At 42.4% G+C, this 18346-nt stretch overlaps 1 protein-coding gene across 4 annotated transcripts in view; it reads left to right on the top strand.

Annotated features, from left to right (window-relative positions):
- CDON (cell adhesion associated, oncogene regulated) overlaps positions 1 to 18346 on the top strand; it is a 55016-nt gene that overhangs the window by 25906 nt on the left and 10764 nt on the right. For 3 of the 4 annotated variants that reach the window (XM_030022269.2, XM_030022268.2, XM_030022267.2), the window contains exons 7-14: positions 598 to 867; positions 6146 to 6438; positions 8327 to 8501; positions 9580 to 9708; positions 11385 to 11591; positions 12320 to 12501; positions 13844 to 13949; positions 17139 to 17261. In XM_030022269.2, the coding sequence (XP_029878129.1) occupies positions 598 to 867; positions 6146 to 6438; positions 8327 to 8501; positions 9580 to 9708; positions 11385 to 11591; positions 12320 to 12501; positions 13844 to 13949; positions 17139 to 17261 (1485 nt within the window). Of the gene's footprint in view, positions 1 to 597; positions 868 to 1783; positions 2138 to 6145; positions 6439 to 8326; positions 8502 to 9579; positions 9709 to 11384; positions 11592 to 12319; positions 12502 to 13843; positions 13950 to 17138; positions 17262 to 18346 lie in introns of all 4 variants that reach the window. The other variant, XM_030022270.2, reaches the window with a different exon arrangement.

Genomic DNA, 18346 nt, shown 5'->3' on the forward strand with positions numbered 1-18346 from the left:
TGATCTATTTATTTTTCTGCAGAGTGCCAAGTGTATATGGGATACAGTGTCAATAATGTACCAGGGATCAGATGTTTCTCTTCTGAGGTTATATATAAGCAAAAAGCTGGCAAGGGGAGGTGATATGTTTGGATGAGGACAAAAACAAAAGCAAAAGAAATATACTTGGCCTCTTCTGTGTGGCTGCAAGTTGTTCCTAATCTCCTCTTTCCTTTGTAGCAGATTTTCCTGTTGTTTGAGGTTTTTGCCTCCATGACTGTTTTTGTTTGGTTTTTGAAATGTGTACATTAGAGTAATTAAAAAAACATGTTGACACACAATACACCTTTTATTATGGGATGTCACTAAAGAATTATTTTGAAAATACAGGTGTTTTATTTACAGTATTAATGCACATGTGACTTTGGAATAGAAGGGAGAGACCATTAAAATAAGCAAGTGTGTGGGAAGCAGCTTTAGGCTGCGTAGAACTAGAAGTATGCGGTGCTTGCTTGGTCTTTGTACACGATAAGTTTGTGTAACGTTTCGTGGTATTTTTTTCAGGACTTAGGCTAAGATCAACATACAGTGGTTTATGTAAATTATTTCCCTTTATAGAACCTGCCTCGATCTCTAAGGGACTGCAAGATGAAACTGTGGCCGCTGGAGCGACTGTGCATTTCTGGTGCGACGTCCGTGGAAGCCCTGCTCCGACCCTCGCCTGGCTCCACAATGCAGCTCCCCTCCGTCTGTCTCCACGACATCTGCCAACAGGAAACCGTCTGCGGATCCGGGGTGTCACCCAAGAGGACTCCGGCTTGTACCAGTGTGTAGCAAACAATGGGGTTGGATTTGTGCAGTCCACTGGGAGACTTCGTGTCCAGCTGGGTAGGAGCACTTGCAGCCCTCAGGAACACAAATTAAGCATTTGTACTTCAAGCTTTAATCTGTTCTTTTTTCCTTAGATTATGTATCGATTTGCTTCTCACCACTGTTGGTAGCAAACCTTACAAAGAAGGTGCTTTCGGTTGAGTATTAAGAGATGTAGGTATTTCTGAGGTGGCGTGGTTACCTGATACTTAAAACCTAGATTACCAGCTGCAATTAAATCAGCTTATGATTGAATTTGACACAGTTTATTTTTAAATAGAATCAGGGTCGTGTTGCGCTAGATGAACTGGTATTCTTAGCAGTATTGGCCAACAAGTAATTGTGCCTGTTCCATATACTTAAGTTTACAAAACGATCATCAGATTTGGGGTTAGTGCACACTTCCCCTGTATCAGATTAGCAGGTACCAGTAGTCTTTCTGATCACTTTCCAGTCTAAGATACTTTCTGATACCCAGAGAACTTGATTTCTGCTAGTACAAGGATGTTGGCAAGACCGTTGCTGTTCCTGTTCTCTCCCTGTCATGTGTAGTTGAAGCTTTTGACCTTCTCTGTAGCTATTAAGATTGATGTGAGCTGTGCAGAGGCTGGTTGAGCAGATGTTTTGTGACCTGCTTGTCTGCAGAGTAGACTAAGCCAGTTGCCTGCACGGTGTTCCTCACTGACAGTCAAGTCTTGGTTACTTAGAAAATTTGAAGTGTGGTTTGAGTGCAGTTTTCTATCAGCCTTCTCTAAGCACAAGTCTCAGCTGAACTCTTCAGTCTGGAGAGGCTGTCTAGAGAAGAAATAACTGTTAAAATGGCTAAAAAGAAGCGTGCGTGACTTTTTAAATTGTATTGACTCATTTTGGCATTAAGCATCATATTTCTTAGCCAAATTCATTCTTTGGGTTTCCCTGCCCCCAACCCTCCCAGGCAAAGGCTCTAGGTTGGTTATAGTCTCTCCACCAGCAAGCATCACTGTGGTAGATGGTGGGGACACGATGCTGTCTTGCAATGCCACTGGCCTACCTGTTCCTGTGATCCATTGGTATGACAGCAGAGGACTTATGACCAGCCACCCTTCCTGGGTGCTTCATTCAAAGCCACAGAAACCACCTCAAGCAATGCTGGGCAGCGCCGTTGCGGAGCCCACCTACTTCTCCATGTCTCAAGTGGGCTCAAGCTCCTCACACATTAGGAACGTGATGCCTGAGCATGCTGGGCAGTACGTGTGCGAAGCCATCAGCGAGCACGGCTCCATGGTGTCAAAAGCCTTACTTACAGTTGGTAAGCTTGAAGCACAAAATTGCATGGTCAGCTCCTTGATTTAGGTGAGAAATGCCTCAAAATAAGAAACTAACGGCAGATAGGTAGTGTGGGTATCCTGGGGAAACGAAGCAGAGGAGTCTAAGATGTCTTCGTGGATCAGTTCCTCCCTTCCACCTTAGGCAAAGTAGAAATGGCTGTGTGTATTGCATGGACTTAGTTTTATCACAGATAAGAATCCTATCCAAGGGTGCGGTGTTTTTTTAACTTCTTGAATTTGCTACTAGGAAAAGACAGTCCTTATACTAAAGGCAATATGGGAGAGATATTTCCTTTCTTCACATTGGAATATTGTGTGATATTAGTGACAGGTTTAAGCTCCCCCGAGTTCCCTTCACAAGAACTAAGATCCAGATTTTTAGTTACATGAAGTGACTTAAGTTTCTCAGCTCTTTCAGCATCTTGCCTTAGTAAATTTAGCTGAATGCCAACGGGATTTAAGGCCAGTGGAATTTAATAAGTGGCCCCATATTTAAAGTTCTTCATTACCACTAGTTAGAGTTTAAAACTCATGTAAATAAATTGAAAAGATGCTTAAAGGTTCACTTGGAGGAAGAAAGAAAGAAGAAACCTCAAGAAAATGATCCTGAAGTGTAGTTTTATAAGTAAGTTATTGTTGGACTTTGAGTGGAAACACAAAACTAAATATCATCGCAGAATTCAGTCTGTGTCAAACAGAAAAATCCCACTGCTTTGCCTCAGAATTTTATGGCAGTAAGTTCAATTTTAATGTTTTGTTTATTAACTTTTATCGGTTTCTAATATGTTGTACTAGCTGCTGATTATGGTGCAGAGGGTGGTTAAGGCATTTGGTTTTGATATAAAAGTCCTTAAGTAGTTTCTGGGAGCTGTTAGGGTTTTAGAACAGTTCGCAACTGTGCCAAAAGACATGCTCAAACATTTAGATGTTTTAATGAAGAATTCATGCCAGGTAACACTTCTGAAGCACCTGAATGACTTAGGCTGTGATTCCAGTGCATTTCTTTGGTAGTAGGATCAACTTAAGCAGCTCTCAGCCTCAGCAGCTTGTTCCCATCATTTACCTTGTGCAAGCACACAGTAAGAGAGCTTATTTGGCTGAAAAATGTATCTTTTTTTTTTTTTTTTTTTCCTTTCTGCTGGATCTGTTCCACGACATGATTCATTGCATGGTCTTACAAGCGGGCAGGGCAACTTAAGCTACCATCATAGTGAGAAACCACCAAAATGTAAAGTGATAGCCTTAGGATCGTATACCCATGGCGCTTATTTTAAGTCTTTTTTAGACAGTCACGGTGTTTGCCTGCATGGCAGTAGCTTCCCAGAGCTACTAAACACAGGGTTAATTCTCCAAAATAACTTCATCTAATGGAAATGGAGGAGAAAAACACACTCCAGGAAGCCTGAGTTAGCAGGTTAGTATAAAACAGAAGAAGAGTAGGATTCATTGTAGGTAGGTAAGGGGATACAACAGAGAGCAGGCTGAAGCTGTCCTTTATAGAAGCCAAGCACCTCTGAGAAGTCTTTAGGTGATTTGAAAGACTTGCCAGGCGTGGGTGACTTCAGTGATCTGCAGTGTTCAGATTTTCAGAGTGCTTTCCCAGCCTGTGCTAAGGTACTTAGAGAGCTCATAAGGAGGAAGGATCCTCCAGTTGTTGAAGAAGTGGGGAAGCAATGCCTGGGAATGCAATCTGTTTGCACAGCAGAGACAAAATACCAAGGTTGCTCTGCTGCCATGCAAACCCAGGGCATGCCAGTGGGTTGAAATCTGCTTGCATGTTTGCAGCCCTGTTTCAGGAAGGGTGTAGAAGAACTAGAAAAGGTGCTGTGAAATGCAACAGGCGGGTTCGTAGTGGTGTGGAATAGTTTCTGTGGGAGGAGAGGCTGAAATGGTGAGGGCTCTTTACCTTCAAAATGAGGCCACCGAAGGGGAGACACGATAGCGAACTGTAAAATTCTGGGTATTATGGAGAATGCGAGTAAAAACTGTGAATATGTTCTTTTAACGCCCGAATTTGGGACGTTTGGTCCTTCTCCGGTTGTTGTCAGAGGCAGGATTTTGGGTGCGTACAGCCTTTGGTCTGACCCAACTCAGTGCTGCTTATGGTTCACAGTGGGGCTGGGAAGCTGAGGAAGAAGAGTAAGTCTCAGTGGCTACAGGGAAAGGGATGGCACTAAGAGCAACAGCCGAAAAAAGTTGCATAATGACACAGCCGCAAAGAGAAGTCTGATGTGCTAGTTTATATGGGTAGCAATTATGCCAGAAACTTAGAAAAAGAGCTTAGATCCGAATTGCTTAATGGAAATTGTTACCCGAGGGTTGTTTTCCAAAGCAAAAATACAAGCTACTTGTCAGTTGTTGACGACTCCCCTCTCGCAGCAATAAACACACCAATGACTGCAGGTCTCCTGTCACCAGCCTAAACCACAACTAATTCTCCACATGCAAGAGTCCGTTTCCCCCATGCCAGCAGGCGTCAAACCCTGCTGTGCCCACCCACAACTCCTCCGAGTCCACCACGATGCAGTGGGCCTTCTGCCTCCTCGAGCGAATACGGCATTTGTTTCCAATATTAACACGCGGCGCTACATCCCTTTCCCACTGCTTTGCTGACAGTAGTAGATACCCTTTCACTTGGAGATTGTTCTGGGGGCGTCTGATGTTTTTAAGCAAACTCCCATCTGGCTTTGGCGACGTCCTCTCCACGTTGTTCCCTTCTTCAGTCTCCAAACTTTGTGGCATTGCTAAATAAATAGGAAGAAACAAACAAGGAATGCTTGCTGAGAGTGTGTCTTCAATTTGAAAAGAGAACTTTCCTTCCCTTCCCAGCTTTTTAAAAAGTGGCCAAAAATAGCAGCCACACTTGCTGCTGGTATTTTAATGGAGGTTTGGAGGAATCTGAGTCAGCCAGGCTAACACTGCCTAGGCTTTACATTACCAAGGAATTTGTTTGTTTTGTAAACCAAGTTCCCTTCATTCCCTTCCCCTTCCAGACCCCGGCATGTAACATAAACCTACACAAATCTGAAAGGACGGACAGGGCTAAGAACATCTGGCAGTCCCAGCACTGCAGCGTGCAACCTTGAGGAGCTGCGCTGGTTCCCAAACATTCTCGTTTTAAGCACTGACGTTTACTTGTCCTGGATAATCTCAGTTGTCCAACCTGCCACCCCTTTCCTGCCTGGAATGCTGACAAGCCCTGCATCGGCCAAACAGTGCTTTTTTTTGTCTTGCGGCCTCTTTCGAACTACTGATATTGTATGTATTTTTATATATATATATACACACACACATATATATATATATCTCTCTCTCTACACACACACACATATATATATCTTTTTTTTTTTTTTTTTCATACCAGGCAAAGTAAATAGGATGGAGGAGGCTGGAGCAGGATTTCTAGAAATGTGTTGGTATTAAATTGCATGTTAGATCTGTAAACTGAGTTTATTCTCAGCATAAATTTTCAAATGAAGTAGTTGAGTCGTGCAACTTTCAAAGCTGATCGAAATTACAGCTAAAACCTCAGAAACTGAGGTAGGAGAATGTCCTCTTGTGCACGCCAGTTCAGGCCATGAAAAGTTCCTTGTACAACTGTGATTAATTTAAAATTACACCGTTTGTGTCACAAGTGTAGCTATTTTTTTTTTTTTCTTTTAACATGCATTGCCACTACTTCACTTATTGGAGGTACTAGTCAAACTGTGCCTGCAGATGTTGCGTTTCAGGTTTTCTGTCTTTGCCACTGTGGAAAAAGAAAAAAACAAAACCCAAACAAACCAAAAAACACTGTTCTTCCCTGAAAAAATAGCCACTGCGCAAGGGCGCAGCTTGGCACCGGGCTCAGGTCTGTGCGGGCATCTCTTGAACTGGCTTTTTGCAGCAGGGTCTGTTTAGAAATGATGCTCTTAAATGATGTAGTGTCCCCTCTGCACCGGGCAAATGTACGTCATCTTGAAGATGTAACCAGACTCCTCCCTTTACAGTTCCTTTAGAAACTGGCACGAAAGCAGAAGAAATGGCTCCTGTGGAGGTTGCCGAAAGCGATGAGAGCAATGGTGATTTTGGTGCAGAAACAGTGTTTTCAAGCTCGCCTCCAACAAAGTTGCATTTGGATGCAGCTGCGACGGAAAAAGCCTCGAGTGCCGCCGCTCCCCCCGAAGCCCCCATCATCCTCAGCCCCCCGCAGACACTGAAGCCGGACATGTACAATCTGGTGTGGCGTTCAGGGAGGGATGGGGGCTTGCCCATCAATGCCTATTTTGTGAAATACCGCAAGGTAACGTTTCTCCGTAGTGTTGAAGCGGTGCGCCGCAGCAGATGCGTTTCATTGTTTTAGGTTTCTCAAGGAACCAGTAATTGTTGCAGTGCTGGCGTTAACAAGAACATGGTGTCAGGCCAGAGAGAATATAGAATACGGTTGAACTGCAATGTTACTGTGGCCACACACGCAGCTCATTTTAGGGGCAACTGAAGTTGGTCACAAGTACACTGTTCTATCTAGTTTTAAGTGAGATTTATTCAGCAGAGCTGAGGCTTTTATTTCTTTTACAGTATCGTTACGGCCTATGGGGAGTGGGGTTCCAAGGCATATTGTACGCAACTTCAGTGATGTTAAAAACGCATTAGCGTGAGCAAGCTTGAATCTGGGGGGTACGCTTGAGATCAGAAGGGAAGCTGAGTATCAGCCTATGTCAAAAAGTGTCACAAAACTCTGTGTCCCAAAGAGACTCTATTAAACTGGAGTTACCAAATACGAAGGTGAGCTAAAATTTCCTAAGCAGATACCTATCATGTCCTTAAAAATGGTGTGTCAACAGTGAGGTCTTCTGATTAAAATCAGAACCAAGCAATGCCTGTGCCCGTTCTCCTAAGCAAACAGTTTTCTGTATGGTGAAGCTGTTTGGTTTATTTTTCATAAGCTTTTTAATCCTCTACATCCTGATCTTGTCTTAGCCTGAAGGGAATGCTTAGATTTTTGACCTGTTAGTTCCTGAAAACCTAGTGCCAAAGTCTGTTGATATAATTTCTCATCCAAAGGTGGTTGGTTCACATAAGCACTGAAAGCTTTGAATACTTCTTTGACCTTTTTGATGCTTACCCTTCACTCATAACAATCCTTTCCACATTAAATGTGCTCAGTCATGCGTTTCTCAGTAGGGAGTTTACTCATGGAACCTACTCATGGTTTTTTAGGGTGGTGTTCTCTTTGTGTCATTAGATTATTTTATTGATTTCCCTCTTTTAAAGAGGAAAAAAAAAAGTTGGGGGAATAAAAGCCTCGGAAGAGTGGTCGCTTCAGAAGAAAATACTTGAACAAAGACCTCTGGCATAACCTTTGATAATCCATGGCATTTAGATCTGCCTTCCATGTTTTATTAAAGTCTTATATTGTTTAGCAGTTTATTTTTGGTAGAATTTTTGTCTTTTCCTTTGGGATTTGGGGTAATGTTTTCCTGCAAAGGTCAAGCATTAAGAGACTACCCTGAATCTCTTTCCTTTCTTAAATGGAGGTGGTGATTTCACTGTTAAATTAAAAAGTGTTTTTTTAAAAAAAAACCAAAAAAACCCCAAAAAACCCCCCCCAAAAAACCCGAAAAAACCCCATGCATTAATAAAAAACAAATCTTTGGTGTCCCTGCTGACTTTTTTTTTTTTTTTCCCCAGCCTCAAGAATTAACTAGGACATACTTTTTGTTGCCCGTTTTAGCCAATAAATATTTTAAAATGCTTAAGTACAGGAAAAGCTGGGATAGTTGAGGGAACATATCCTTCTCATTAGGGTGTTGGGTCCAGCCCTTTAATGTCACACATGCTGCCAGCTAAAGGCTGATTGAAGTCTTTAAAATCATTTGGTCTCTTGCTAATTTTGGCCACAAGTGAAAAAGAGCATTTTTTTTTTTCCAAAAACAAGTGCACGTGTGTGTATGGAGAGGGAAAATAAGTTTATCGAAGGAGCGCTGTGAAGGTAGTTGCAAAAGTGCTGATTTGTGGCAGAAGCACTTGGAGACAAACCATAGGTAGATATAGGAGAACGTAAGGAGTTCTGGCAAGTGGCAGAGGTTCTTTGGATGCTCAGGTGTGAAAGTGATGAGGGATTTGAGTATTACGTTGGGTTCTGTGCAATTCACTGCTGATGCTGAGCTCGCTCTCCATGTCCTGTGCAGCTGGATGACAGCGTCAGTGCAGTGGGAAGCTGGCACACGGTGCGTGTCCCTGGCAGCGAGAACGAGCTGCGGCTCACCGAGCTGGAGCCATCCAGCCTGTATGAAGTTTTAATGGTGGCGAGGAGTGCTGCTGGTGAAGGCCAGCCTGCTATGCTGACATTTCGCACCAGCAAAGGTAGGTGCAGCACAATGTTCCCTGTGTCCTAGGCTTTCGAGAGGACATTTATTTAAATTACATCAACTGTATGTTGTCTGCTAAGCCGTATATGAAATGTTCTGCAATTTAGTTGCTAAAGAGCAGCCTCTAATAGCTAAAATAGCTGTAGGGCAAACTTTCCTGAGCATTACCAAGGGTATTAAAGCCTTGATGGTAATGTTTTGGGGATGATTATTAACATACATACTGTAAGGTTCCTCTTGCTTAAAAGAGCTCAGTCAGGGAGCAGCCTGTCCTTGTTCAGGTTTTTCAGAGTATCACAAAAGAAACTCTCTGCACCTTCAAGTTTTCATATATCAACAAAACTGCTTCTAGTCTGCTTTGCAGACACATCAGTGAAAATCTCTCAGCTGACTGGAAGCCAGCTGTTTTGATAGTTGTGTGCAGACAGCAACAAGCGAAAGAGTATTTCTAATCAAAGCAAAATTTTCTTTCAAGCTTGGATGCTGGTGGCTCTACTCTTAAGCATGCAAACAATCAGATATTTTTCATACTAATGTACAAGACCCGGATAGCTTAAAATTTTATTAAGAACGTAATGTTTTCGTGAAATCTGTGAATTCATGATAAACACATACTGCCACAGGCCAAAAGTCAGCCCAGCGTCCTGGGTCCAGCTATGGCCAAATGCAGATTCCATAGCATTTTATTGAACCTCTTTCTCTAGGCATGGATTTCACTGTGCAATTTTCACCACCTGTTGTGATTTCATGATGAGAGAGGGCTTTGAAACCCAGGCAGGAGCCGGTGGCATCACCACAAAGTGCAGTATTGCCGATGTTAGTACTGCAGATGAATGGTCACTTATCCACAGCGCAAGAGTCCCTGGGCTGATAGGGGAAGTGTCCTCTCTTGCTCCCCTGAAGAAACTCCCTAATTGCTATCCTGACTGTTTAGCTTGTGATTTGGAGCCAGGGCTTTAGTCCCCCGCACTGTAGCGAGTGATCTTGTGGAGTGAGCATGTTGTGAGAGGCAATGAACAGTTTTTTCTTATCCAATCCCTGAGCTGATGTACTGTATATCAAATGTTTCGTAGAAAGAATATCATCCTCGAAAAACACTCAGGCACCGTCTCCACCAGTAGGCATTCCTAAACATCCCGTTGTTCACGAAGGGACAAATAATTTTGGTGTTGTCCTTCCTGACCTGTCTCGACACAGCGGAGGTAGGTGTATGGGTGTAATCCCATGTGCTAAAAGTTGTGTTGCAAACAGATGCATCTAAGTTAACGTGTGTTTATTACTGCTCTAGGTGCTTGTACTACCTCTTCTATTTCCTGTTTATTCCCTAGGTTTCTTTGATAAAGGTATTTTTCCTCATTTGTGGGACTTCTGTGAATGAGGTCAGATATCTGCCTGATTTTCTGTTCTTCTGTATGTTTCCAGAGTAAAAGATCGTAGTTCGAGATTTTGGGATTACCTGAGAGGTTACCTTATTCCAGACAGTGAATTAGCATTTTAAGTACCTTCCTTGATACCTCGGGTTTCCACAGCAACGTTAAGTCACCAAGTAGTAGTGCATTTCTTACAGACTTTGGTGTCTGCGGTGGGGTATTGGAAGCTATGAATTTAGCCAATGCATACCCTGATCTAGTGAACATTTAATATTTCCAAGGATGCTGCATGTGTGGCTCTCAAAAAATAAGATTTTCATGTATAACCCACGTTCTCGCTGCTCATTTTTAAACCTGTGGTTTCTTTTTGCTAAATACTCTGGTTTTCTCTTCTCTTCCGCTGCGAAAGATGCAGAGGAAGAAGGGAAATGGGAAGTGGCTGTGTCAGAGTTTTAAGTTCTCAGAGTGGATTATATCCGTTCTGGATGCTTTCCTGTGGCTTCCCAGAGATGGGCTTATTTCTGATGGCAAGAAGATACAACCACTTCCCAGTAGGTGTGACTTTTTTCTTTTTTTTTTCTTTTTTTTTTTTTTTTTTTAGCCTGGTTTCCAGTGAAAACAGCATGTTTACAGTCCTTTTTCTCACCACCCCGGCCTTTGAACTCATTGCCCTAATTCAGGCAAATTTACTCAGGGGCTGAGATCTCAAAGGTGACTTGGTATCTAAAATTTTAGGTAAAACCAATGGTGAGTGGAGAGGTTTAATAATCCAGGTGAGGAGCTGAGCATGGCATGTTTGTGACAGTGCTAAATATCAGAAGAGCCACACAAGGGGACACCTTACGTGCGCCCGGCTGCAAATGCTCAGCCTGCTTCATGCCCCAAAGCTGCTGGCTTGCTGTTCCTTGCTCAGTTCCTCCTCTCATCAGTGACCCGCTCCGTGTTAATGAATACAAGGTAGTTTAGTAAAGCCTTACAGCTCTCATTGATTGTCAGAATGGTTATCGCCAGATTTACTAACACCACCTCTTTCCGTTCTCTCTGTTCCACTGCTGTCTGTAACTTCAAGTGAGCTCAGTAAGTATATAATTTGTTGCATGCTTTGTTTGCTCTTCGTTCTCATTTCTCCGGCAATACAGCGCTCGTTAGTGTGGATGGGTTGAAGTCTCATTGAGTCTGGGGGAATTTGAGGGTTTTGAAGATGATAACCAAATTTTTCCTGTTCACTTAGTGTGTGTTTCCGTTTCCATGTAGAGTTGGGCTGGGGTAGTGCAACAGCATATCTTTTTTGATTATTATGTTGATACAGTAACTGATTCCTCTGTTTTCTGTTCTTCAAGCATCTTTTCCAGAAGAGTAAGGGGAGTAGTTATTAGGGGAGGATTTAAGATTCTCCTTGTTAATACATGAAGTCTAATTTTATCATCAGCAACTAGTTTAATCAGTTGCTACAGAAAATGAAGTTCCAGCTGACTCTAATCCTCTTGTAACTGAATTTCTCATTTCAGTTCCAGAAGCTCCTGACCGACCCACGATCTCCACAGCTTCAGAATCATCTGTCTACGTCACGTGGATACCACGAGCAAATGGTGGCTCCCCCATTACTGCCTTTAAAGTGGAGTATAAACGCCTGGGTCGAAACAGCGACTGGCTAATTGCAGCTGATAACATTTCTCCTTCCAAGCTGTCTGTGGAAGTTCGTAACTTGGAACCAGGTATTAAAAACGATCTTTCCTTCACTTCAGCTGTTGTTGTTGTTGTCTTTGCTTAGATGACTGCGCTCCTGCTGAGAGAATACTGCAGCTCTTGGGTTGTTTCATTTTAACTTCTGCTTGGATTATCCTGTTTCTGGTTGGTTAGGGCTTTTTTGTGTGTATGGAATAGGAGCTCATTACATGAATTCAAGTTGATTTCTGGCTTTCCAAGTGGAAAAAAAAAAACCACCATAATTTAATACTTGTTCATGTGGCGAGGAGGGTTGTGTCTTATTGCTATTTTTAATTTAATTGTCCTTCTAGTAAGCACTCAGAATGCAAAAAGAGAAAAATGCATTAATGGAAAAACGTCTGTCCTGATTTTTCCCAGTGTCCAGCCCTGAAAGCTCAGGGAAAGAGTGCGAGATTAGGTAGAATGGATAGTGATAGCTATCCTTTGAAGCATCTTCTTGGTGCCCACCAGTTTGCAGTTTAGGGACTTCCTGAGCTGATCTCCATCTCTGTGTGTAATAGCCTTTGAATTTTTCTTGAGTGAATTTCCCTAATCACTTTTAGAAGCTGTTTATATTTCTAATGTCCCCATTAGTCTGTGAGGATGAGTCCTATGTTTTTTCTGATTGGATGTTGTGCAAGAAGTACTTGCTAATCTGTTTAGTCTCTCTTTGAATCCTGTTTCTAGTGCTTGTTTTGCTACAACATCTTCTTTCTTTCACTTTTTCCCTTAAAAGGAGAAATGTATAGATTCCGTGTGATTGCAGTGAACAATTATGGGGAGAGCCCACGTAGTGCAGCATCTCGTCCTTACCAAGTAGCCGGATTTACCAGCCGATTTTCCAACCGCCCTATCACAGGACCTCACATTGCTTATACCGAAGCCATCAGTGACACTCAGATCATGTTAAAATGGACGGTAGGTATAATTGTCTCCTGTTCTTCTCACATTAGCAGGCCAATTTTTACTGCTGTGGCTCTTAAAAGTCAAGGATTAAGAGCTGACTGCAGAGTAGTGAGTGGCGGTTTCCCCCGCCCTGAGGCTCAAGAGATGATCTTGTTTGTAGAAGAGGGCTAAGATGCTTCATGCTTGTATGGTAGAATTGGGTAACTTAATGGGCCATATGCTTCTCAAGCCCTTTGCCCCCCATTTCCAAACCCTTTTTCCTCCTCCGAGACAGCCCTGTTGGTTGTTTGCTGCCTTTTGCACTGTCTCCCAGCCTCCCTCCACCTCACTCTCCCCTTCCAGCTCCCTGGGGATGCCACGCACCACCTCCTCGGGTTACACCAGATGTGAGCCCAACTGGCAGCTCCAGTGAAAGGCTGCAGCCGCCTTAGTCCACCTGCTTTGGCACAGACATATCAAGAGGCACCAGTGGGCTTAACTCTGTCCAAACCCCTCTTCATGCCATGAGTTGCAAGCGAGTTGGCTTCGTTTCCTGCAATGCCTGCTGCTTTTGTCAATCCAGGCTGTGATGGCTGGAAGCGGGCACTGTGTTTAAAACCCGCTGTCTTTCCTCGCATCTAGTAGAGGTTTCATGTTAGAGAAACATTTTCCTTTCCCCTGTTACCTCGTCTTTTGTAAACAAGTACTTTAAAGTCCTTATTGAAACCCACAGAAATTCTTTGCTCTTGTTTTGAAATCTAACCCCCTGGTATACTTTGGAGGATTTAACGTGTAGAGTTCCCAGTGTTAGTTTGCTCTGCTAGCTCAGCCTTAAGAGATGTTAAGGATAATAAACTTAAAATAACCTCTAGTTCCTCAGGAGGCTGCATAACTTAAAGTAAAATATTCCTGAGCTGAATTTCAGAGTGACCTTAACTCTTTCTGAAGTAAAAATGGTCTTAATTTTTCCATTTCCATTAATCACGCAAATTTTCAGGCAGTTCATGGTCAAACACTAACTGGCGGTTTGGAAAGTGATGTGAGAGAAAAGCGTCAGCCCCAGCTCAGTCTCTTGTCCCCATGCTACCCTCCTTTTTTCAAGTGGTCCGAGGAGTTCAGCGGCAGAGAGCTCTCCTGCAGCCCTGTGAGAACCTCTGGCATAGCGCTCATCTTAGCTGTGTCTGCACATCCACAGCAGTTGATAATCATCTTTTATGTTGTAGCTTCTGTGCAAACCTCCCCCCACACCTTGCTTGCACAACCTTATTAAAAAAAATAGGTATTTCAATTTGGCAAGATATGCAGTGGTGACAACTCAGCAGGACTCGATCAAAATTTTTGTTCTCTAATGCAGTCTTTTAAAATTCTCTTTTAGTATATTACATCAAGCAACAACAACACACCCATCCAAGGATTTTATATCTATTATCGGCCTACAGACAGCGACAATGATAGTGACTACAAGAGGGATATCGTGGAAGGTACGGTGCAGTGTACGGATGCTTAATAACACTACTTATGGGGAAGAACATCATGTAGCCATGTTGGCTGTGTTTATATGAAATCTAAACTGCTTTTCCCAAACTAAGTCTTTACAATATATTTCACAGAAGTAGCTATCTCAACTACATAATGTCAAGTTCTGCCCACACATGAACTTGTTTCTTCCTTTTGAAGCCTCTTCTACATGGAAACTTGAGAACTAAATACTGCTTTTAAGTTTGTCTTGTTATACTGCTGCAAATCCTTAATGTAGGTCTATTTAAACTGGTTTAGCATGAAGTAGTTGAGTAAAGAGAAAGCAGCATAAATGAGATTTAACCCAGGGTAAGTGCATCTGTGTTGCAGACTGTACTAATAACTAGCTGGCTCTTAAGATGATTAACTCCAGCATGGATTTTCTAAGCTAGGTAGTACCTTGCATGTAACTGCCCTTCTCTCCTCTTACCTTGCTCAATTGCTTATCCTGCTATAAGGAAGTTACTTTTAGCATCAAGTGCTGTGGTACACTGCAAATACAGGTATGTTTGTGCTTCATTTTTGCCTTTTAATCGGGTTATTTTTTCCCCCTGTGCATATTAGATCATCATTTTCCTGGAAGAAGTTATTAGATAATGTCTATATTAGTCCAGAAGTGGAAAACCCTTTTAAAAATATTTTACTTAATGTCCTTATTGCTTGGGCTGAGTAAACGTAGTGATCTCATTCTGTCCCAATGACGTTAATTATTTTTCCCCCCTCATTTATTTCAGTTACAAGAGGAATGGACCTTTATTTTGAAAATTTTCCCCTGCTAGACAATACTCCACATAGTACTTTGATGTGTGACATAAGCTTTTGCACACTCTAAAGCTATTAAAGATCCAGAGTTTCTGCTCAGAGGATTGCTTTAAAGAAGCTTATGCAGTCTGCACCTTCATCTGCAAATGTATTTTAGCCTTCGCTAGACAGAACTTGTGTGTTTATAGATCTTATACACTAAGCAGTTAGTTGTTTAAGTGGGCTCCACTGTGCTGTGAAATTAGCTTGTTTCTGATTTTTTTCCGAGAGAGTGTGTGTGTATTGAACTCTTTGTGGCAGTCTGAAACCATTAGCAGCTGCTCTGCTCTGCCAAAGCCTGGAACAGAAACTCATTCGATGGAAATATTTAAACTTCAACTTTTCTTTACTGTGATCCCCTAAATTAGCTTTTCGGGGCGGGGGGGGGGGGAGCTATTTTCAATTAAAGTGTGATTGGAAGCATTTGATGTGAAGTATGTAGAGAAACATGTGACTTAAGGTATTTTTGCCATAAATCACTTGTTCTTCACTTTTTTCCCTCTGTTACCTTTGAATTAATCTGTCTGTTTTTTGACAGGGAATTTTATCTTGAAATGACTGCATGAGTTGTGGAAAAAGTGTTGTGATGCCTGTATTAGCTAAGTACTTGCCGTAGGCTTTCCTCACCATTTCCTGTTAAGTCTTGTCTTTTGAGACATTCAAAACTCTGCAGAAAACTTTTTTTTTCTTATAAATGCCGCTACAGGCAAAATCAGTTTTTATTTAAAGAAAAAAACAAGCAAAAAGCTTGACTCGGATGGCTCCTCGGTATCTTTCAGCAGCTTTAAGCAAAAGCAAAGCAAAACCAGCCCTGTCCTGCATTGATGGTCTGAATTTCTCTTCTTTAGAGGGTCCTGGAGATTGAATTTTAAATGTAAATGCAGTCTGATGTCAGTTGTTTAAATGTTTTTCCTTGCTAATGGTGCACGAAGAGGACAGTTAAAGTGCCTGTACTGATTCCAGTTCCACTAATGGTTTGAAGCGGAAACCTAAAACCTGGTGTAGTAATTACTGAAAGGAATGCTTGGGGGTGGGGGTGACGGGAAAACCGAGTATGAATCTTGGGAAAACGTGCGATTTAAGGAAAGGCCAGTTCCAGCTTCAGCCAGGGCTTGTCTGCCCTCACTTGGGATGCCTGGCATGCAAGGGATGGAGCTTAGACCATGCGGTGTGTCCCCTCCCAAAACCCCCGAACTGAGATGGGGTCCTCCTGGGTACCCCCTGCCATTTTTTGACCTTGCAGGGTTATCCACACCTGGGCTTGGGTCCCATAGAAGTTCGAACAGAGTCACAGTGACAGCCCCCGCCAGCCGAGCGGGCTTTATTTTTTTTATTAATGCTTAAATCAGTAGGTGGTATGACAGTTTCTTAGAAACAGTGGAAACAGTTCAAGGTGGTATTTTCCAAGAGGGATTAAGAGCGCTCAAACAGTTAATTAAACTCCCTAAAGGAAAAAAAAAAAAAAAAAAAGAAAAAAAAAAAAGGGTCGCTGTTTATTAAAATTTGTCACAAGCCCGTGAAAGTAAAAACTGAGAGTGATTTATATTGAAGTGCTCAGTACTTCAGGAGGGTGTCTAAATGAAATGCTGGCCGGGAGCCAGAGATGACAAAACCGTCCTATTAGAGAAGATTGCTTGGCTTGGGATCCGTCTCTGCAGGGGCAGGCAGCGCAAGAGGCAGCCTCGCTGTCTAATTTTGTTTCCTAGTATGTTTAATAAAATGCACGTTCCATTATTTGCGGTTTTGGCTAAGTTGAGCAACACAGACGTATCCTTCCTGCGAAAAACAGGCGACTTCACTTGGTACCTTGCATCTCTAGGGATCCTGCGGGATTGCAAAGTGGGAGAGGATCGTACCACAGTGAAGTTTCTCCCCTCTCCCAAGTTTAATCTGTTTTCTCTGCCAGTTTTTCCTTGTTATTTGCCGTGCATATTGTAAATAGCTAGCATAACCCATCCTAAACCCTTCCCTTCAGCAGTTTCATATTTAAGATGCACAGAACTGCTGTTGATTTTAAATGTACAGTTACTGGAAACTTGGATGTCTGTTTCTTGAGTTTAGCGACTTATGTTTTTTGTAGTGAAATGTTTTTTTAAAAATCAATTGAAAATAATGAAAAAAACCCACCTTTATTCATCAAGAGGTTCTTCTAAGAATCTATTTCGCAAGACAGTGTGAGTCTTATGACTTCAGATAAGTCCATAAATTGTTAATAAAGACTTTTGTGCTAACAGGAAAAGCTGCATTACCCCTGCATTTGGTAGAGAAAGGCGCTGCGACATACTCGTACCTAATTCTCGCTCATGCGAGTAAATGAAATGCAGTTGATTTATTTTTGTCTCCCCCCATAGGTACGAAGCAATGGCACTTGATAAATCACCTGCAGCCAGAAACATCTTACGACATTAAAATGCAGTGCTATAATGAAGGCGGTGAAAGCGAGTACAGCAACGTGATGATCTGCGAAACCAAAGGTGAGTGCCGAAATAGTGCGTCTGCTCGCCTGTGGGACCACGTGAAGGTGGCGTTTTGTGGCATGAAATATCTGCTGTGTTGAATTTTTTTGCAGTGCAAAAGTCAGCTGCAATGGAGACCGTAATTTTCTGGAATGTTTTGGAGGATTGTTTTGTCTTCTGAAGCTGGGATTGTTTTGAACATATGGAAACTGATATGTTGCACTCCCGAGAAAGGCTCTTAGCAAAGCTCTGCAGATTTGCCTTGCTTAAGAGATAGTATTGTTGTTCTGGGTTGGTTTTTGGTTGGTTTTTTTTTTCTGCTGTGCTGATAGCCTCTCCTTAGGAGACAACCGTGCTCTTGAAGATGACAGAATTGATTTGTACGTCTGTTTTATGTCTTCGGGGCTCTGTGACACGTTGTATAAGTGCAGACCACAGCAATTGATGGTTATGTTGGCTGCCTCCATCACTAATCCTGCATGCCTCTGGCACAAAGTTTGTACTGTTCTCTGGAAGTGTCAGATACGGCAGTCACATTTATTTTGCAAAGAATTCCTGTCTCCTTTAATCTCTAAAACCAAGTAAGGCTGTAAAGGGAAAATGCAGACAGTAAACTTCAAATGCAGTGCTATGAAAAAATGTTTTTTAAAAAAGAAGAAAAGCCCTCTAGGAGCGGAAGCATCAAAATTTAGCTAAGTTAGTAGCAAAGCCTTTGAAAGAAGGGCTAAGAGCTGCAGGGTTTCAGGCTGTGCGCACAGTTGGTCTTCCTCCTCCAAGGAATATAGCTTTCTTCCCTAATTTTAAAATCGGCAAGATGTAATCTGTCATTCATACTGACTCTTCTTTAAAATGCATCTCCTCCAGGCTTGCGGGGGTGATCCAGCTTGTCTAACGTATCTGCATGGAGGTGCTTGTGTCTCTCTGACGAGCTTCACTCCTAAGCCAGGCACCTCTTTTAGGTTTTTAGTGTCAAATGAAATGAATCTGAGCTGTCATGTGCTGAAAACTAATGTAAATTTAATTGCTGGGTTAAACTAGCATCTCGTTTTCGGTGCTTTTCAGCTCTTAGTATCTTCAATAGTATGGTTTTGAAAACGGGCTTA

Source organism: Aquila chrysaetos, chromosome 8 (genome assembly GCF_900496995.4).
Source record: "Aquila chrysaetos chrysaetos chromosome 8, bAquChr1.4, whole genome shotgun sequence".
Lineage (NCBI taxonomy): Eukaryota > Metazoa > Chordata > Aves > Accipitriformes > Accipitridae > Aquila > Aquila chrysaetos.